Below are 4,723 nucleotides of genomic sequence, written 5' to 3' on the forward strand. Positions count from 1 at the left end.
GCATTTTCTGCCTCTGTGGCTTTGTCCGTTCGTTCCAGTGCCGGCCAACCACCTCCCCATGCGGTACGGCTGCATCTGTCCGGACGCTGCCCCTGTCCACCTGGGCACTGCCCAAGGCTGCCCCTTCCTCCTGCCGCCCTCCCTGATTGCCTCTCCTTCAGAGGTCACCCACGCCTCCTTTACTTTCTCTCTCCAGCTTTTAGACCTGCACCTCTTGCTGCTTGGTGCTGTAGCTGTTGGGAACTACCTGCTTTTTCTTTCTGTCTGAGGAAGGACTTGCTGAGCTGTTTCCCCTGTCGCTGTGCACCAGCTGCTTACCGACTGGTTCTGGATTATGTCACTTCCCAGTCTGACATTTCATTCAGCTCCCATGTGCCTGTAAATTGATCCACCTCTCACCCTGACGTGAGGCGGCTCGTGTGTATCCCAGACCACCAGTCCTTTGTCCTCGTCGGTTAAGTGGTCTTGTTGGGAACCGGTGGCTGCTGGGAGCTGTAGGTTTCCTGACGTAGCACTTGACTTTGAGAAAGCTACAGAAATGTTTCTCAAACATTTTTTAAGCCGCAGCTCACAGTAGGAAATACATTTTACATCCCCACATATGTACCTACCTAACACTTTTCAGAGAACAGTGCTTGCACGTGACAGCTTCTATTTACAAAACTAACCGGATATCATGACCGGTGGGGAGCTCATGACCTGTGGCTTGACAAACACTGGTCTGAAGCATGTGAGTCATTTAATCATTTCAGTATCTTTGAAAATGTCTTGAGACGGTGAGACTGGCATAGAGTCTTCACAAGCTCAGCCCAGTGCTGATCTCTCTGAGATTTTTGTTTAAATCCTTCATCCTGTCATTTCCTCTTTGGAAAGGAAATTGACCTGTTATAGGTGTTGCTGATTCGCTGCTTGGGAGCCCCGAGTGGTCATTGTCCGCAGGTGTGCGCCGCCCGCGGAAGGCCCGGGCTCTTTGGAAAGCTGTGTAGTTCCTGCGAGGCAGCATTTGGAAACCCAGCGCATCTGCTGACAGATTTCGTTTTTCTGCAGAGAAGACTAAAGTACTATTTTGAAACGCTACCCTGTTTTTCCATAGGGTGTGCTGATCTCCAAACGCTGGACACCATGCAGCCGATGGAGAGGAAGAGGCAGGGCTACATCCACGAGCTGATTCAGACTGAGGAGCGGTACGTGGACGACCTGCAGCTGGTCGTGGAGGTGAGGGGCCCGGCTGACCAGCTCTGGGAGTGGAGGGGTGGGGGCCTGGAAGCGAGGTGTCACCTCCGATGTGTGAGTTCACAAGCAGTGACGGGAGTTCTCACCCTCTCAAATGCTTTCCCTGCCCGTTGGAGAGGGCTCAGATCTGAAGCCAATTTTTTCCCAGATTAGGTAATTCAGAGTGGAGAGAGAGAGAGAGAGAGAGAGAGAGCGAGCAAGAGGCACTCAGGCGCCTCGGTCGGAAGTGGTAGAGGCCCCATCTGGGAAGGACAGGGTACCGAGTAGGTGGGAGGGCACTAACTTTATTTACACTGCTGTTTTGACACCTGACATTTTCATGAACCCTGATGGAGGAATTATTAAGCAGTGGGAGTGTTCCCCTCACATTTGTATCCGGTTGGAAAACCAATGAGGGCCATATTGTAAAATATCTCCCAATTGCCATCTATTCACTGTTTATTTTGTGCCTATTGACGTCAGCAGTGGCCCCTATGCTGACAACGGCTGTTAGAGTGGTTCAAAATGATGTGTGTTTGAGTAAATAGAGTGAGACTTTATAGTTTTGTTTCCATGGCTTTTAGTTAAATAAACCACCTAAGGAGACCAGGGGACCCCTTTCTCCCCCCAACACACATGCACAGCTCAACAGGTGCATCGTATGCCTGACCATGACCCTCCTGGTAACAGCACGGAGCAGAAGCTGCAGCCTCCTGAGCCTGCCCCCCAGCAAGGCCTGCTTTTCTCCTCCCTGTTTGCGTGGTTGTCAGTTTTGGGGGTGACGTAGTCTTTGCTGTTTATTTTGCTGAACTTCGACAAACTGCTCGGGGAACACGGAGGTGCTCAGCCTGACAGCAGTCCTCCTCACCAGCTCTGCAGGCTGTCGGTGCAGGTGCTGCGTGCAGGCGTGCCTTTCCCCTCCGCAGCGCCCAGGACAGAGTGTGAGAGCCGCTCCTCCTGATGAGATGACCGGATTCAGTCCTTAGGATCCACCCCATAGGAGCCCAAATGGCAGTCAGTAGGGAAGTCATAAAGGTTAACCATCATAAATACGTTTATTTAAAAAGACCATGATCTGATTAGCTCCAGTGTCTGAAGGTATTGTTTGATTTAGACCTCATAGGTTGTAAATTCACACTTCAGCTAACTTTTTTCTTTTGTGTTTAAAACTTAGGTTTTTCAGAAACGGATGGCAGAGTCAGGCTCTCTCACCGAAGGAGAAATGACCTTGATCTTCGTTAACTGGAAGGAGCTCATCATGTCTAACACGAAGCTGCTGAAGTGAGTGCAGAGCCTCACCCCTCGTGGCCGCGACCCCCACCCGCCCCCAGGCAGACTGCCCACGGAACTTCCCGCAGGGCTCCTTAGCGAAGGACCTTCCACTGTTCTCTGCTCTCTCGGGCTTTTCATTTTATTATTATGGTACGAAATGCCCTGTAACTGTAACATACCTCATTATTAAAGAAATATAACAAAGAAAATACTTTGACTAGACAAAGACGTTAAAGCATTAAACACACTTTATCAACATATACTTGACGCTGTATTGGGTGGAGTCAGAAGTGGCAGCTCCTGGCCCACACATAACTGGCCAGTCGGGCAGCCCCTCGGCCCGTGTGGAATCCCACTCCTTGGGGTGATTTTCTGTCCCTGTGCCCGTGCGGACAGACTCCGGGGAGGAGGATCAGCGGTCCCAGCTCTGGCTGCCTCCTTCCTCCTGGGGCCCAGCAGCTGTCCTGGGCAGAGGCTCCCTCCCCCTCCACACCTGGCCCTGTGGGCTCTTGCTCCCTTTTTCCCTAGAGCAGCGGTTCTCAACCTGTGGGTCGCGACCCCTTTGGTGGTCGAACGACCCTTTCACAGGGGTCGCCTAAGACCATCCTGCATATCAGATATTTACATTACGATTCATAACAGTAGCAACATTACAGTGATGAAGTAGCAACGAAAATAATTTTATGGTTGGGTCACAACATGAGGAACTGTACTTAAAGGGCCAGAAGGTTGAGAACCACTGCCCTAGAGGGTGAGAACAAGTTGCAATTTGTCAAAAGAAACTTTGCTAAGAAACTAAGGTGAAACCACAGCAATTCCAAAGGCATAGAAATGAGTCAGAAGAAACACCCATGTGTACTGACCCCGTGTGCTTATTCTTCTTTACAACATTTCACCCAGGTGGCTTGGCCAGCAGAGCTTTCTGGCCAAGCTGCCTCCTCCTCCTCCTGACTGTGCCCTCTGGGTGCCAGAGGTTTTTCCCGGAACTCGCTGGTTATCACTGCGTTAGGCCCTCACGGGACAGTCACTCAGAAGCAGAAAGTGAGAGAATGTGTTGGTTGCAGGGCCCTGCGGGTTCGGAAGAAGACTGGGGGCGAGAAGATGCCGGTGCAGATGATCGGGGACATCCTGGCGGCCGAGCTGTCCCACATGCAGGCCTACATCCGGTTCTGCAGCTGCCAGCTCAACGGAGCCGCTCTCTTACAGCAGAAGACCGACGAGGACACGGACTTCAAAGAATTTTTAAAGGTAACGCCATTCTGGGGACCTTAACATGCCAGCCCGTTCTGAGGCAGAGGGGGAATCACAGTCACGGGGGGGGCGGTATCCCCATATTTCCCAAGGAGATACAAATATAGCAAAGAACGTTCTGGTTGCTTTGTGTAGCCTTTCATGTTGAGTTTATTTTTCTTGGCACTTGACCATGATTTTGCCCATCTTAATATAGCAGAGTGTTTTTTTAAGCCTGTTTACAAAAATCAGCTATTTTATACCCCCCAAATTCAGAATGTCCCTTTCTTAATTCTGTAAATTTATTTATTTTAGACCCATCTTATTCCAGAAAGAATACATAATAGCTTACTGAAGTGTATAAAATGTAACAAGATAAAATAAAACTTACAATGAGTGGATGAATAAGGAAGTGTGGACAAGAGGAAATGGTGATGCCAGGAATTAGGATAATACATAAAACGCATGTCTGTGACCCTATACATATACTGGACATGTACACAGATGTCATTAAACCTTCCAGAACGACTGGTTCCTGGTGCTGTGGCCATAACTTACAAGCAGGCAGTGCGTGAGCAGAGAGCTGCACTGCACTCTGCACTGCGCATGGTACAATGAGTCAGCGGCATCCCTGCAGTGACACAGCAGTGAGCAAAAGTGGGGTGGGGGTTATAACCCAATAGCTCTTACAATATAGTTGTTAAAGTCTTAATTTAAAAATAGTGAATAGAATTTAGCATCATATGGAAAGAAGAGTCTATCACAACCAAAAAGGTTTATCCCAGGAGGCAAGAAAATATGCTTAGAACAAGAAAGGCTTCAGAATGGGACAGCGAGGTTGCAATCCCCGCCCCACCCACTGTCCAGTGGGTGACCTGGGTAAGTCACTTAACGCCTGGGTGCCTCTAGTTCCTTCACCTGTGAGCCAGGGATGACCAGATAATACTCTTAAATACGATAGCACAGAGACCAGCCTATGTAAGCCTCAATAGATGCCAGTTACATTGAC

General features: G+C 49.5%; 1 protein-coding gene across 2 annotated transcripts; it reads left to right on the forward strand.

Annotated features, from left to right (window-relative positions):
- The first annotated feature begins 422 nt into the window (after nucleotides 1–422).
- LOC102439646 (intersectin-2-like) lies at nucleotides 423–4,602 on the forward strand. Of its 2 annotated transcripts, none has more exons than XM_023749360.1 (4): nucleotides 423–1,215; nucleotides 2,387–2,493; nucleotides 3,549–3,732; nucleotides 4,030–4,602. In XM_023749360.1, the coding sequence occupies exons 1-4, from the start codon at nucleotides 1,123–1,125 to the stop codon at nucleotides 4,096–4,098; spliced, it is 453 nt and encodes a 150-aa protein (XP_023605128.1). In that variant the 5' UTR covers nucleotides 423–1,122; the 3' UTR covers nucleotides 4,099–4,602. The 2 variants fall into 2 exon arrangements, with proteins under 2 accessions (XP_023605128.1, XP_006109260.3); XM_006109198.3 differs by having other exon boundaries at nucleotides 426–1,215; nucleotides 4,238–4,602.
- Nucleotides 4,603–4,723: the final 121 nt, after the last annotated feature.

This window comes from Myotis lucifugus, unplaced genomic scaffold (assembly GCF_000147115.1).
Source record: "Myotis lucifugus unplaced genomic scaffold, Myoluc2.0 scaffold_6878, whole genome shotgun sequence".
Lineage (NCBI taxonomy): Eukaryota > Metazoa > Chordata > Mammalia > Chiroptera > Vespertilionidae > Myotis > Myotis lucifugus.

Bases quoted from the DNA above. Each gene is read 5' to 3' on its own strand.
- LOC102439646 (XM_023749360.1), top strand. From the start codon at position 1,123: ATGCAGCCGATGGAGAGGAAGAGGCAGGGCTACATCCACGAGCTGATT. The intron at 1,216-2,386 runs GTGAGGGGCCCG...TTTAAAACTTAG, and splicing joins ACCTGCAGCTGGTCGTGGAG to GTTTTTCAGAAACGGATGGC. The intron at 3,733-4,029 runs GTAACGCCATTC...TATTTATTTTAG, and splicing joins ACTTCAAAGAATTTTTAAAG to ACCCATCTTATTCCAGAAAG.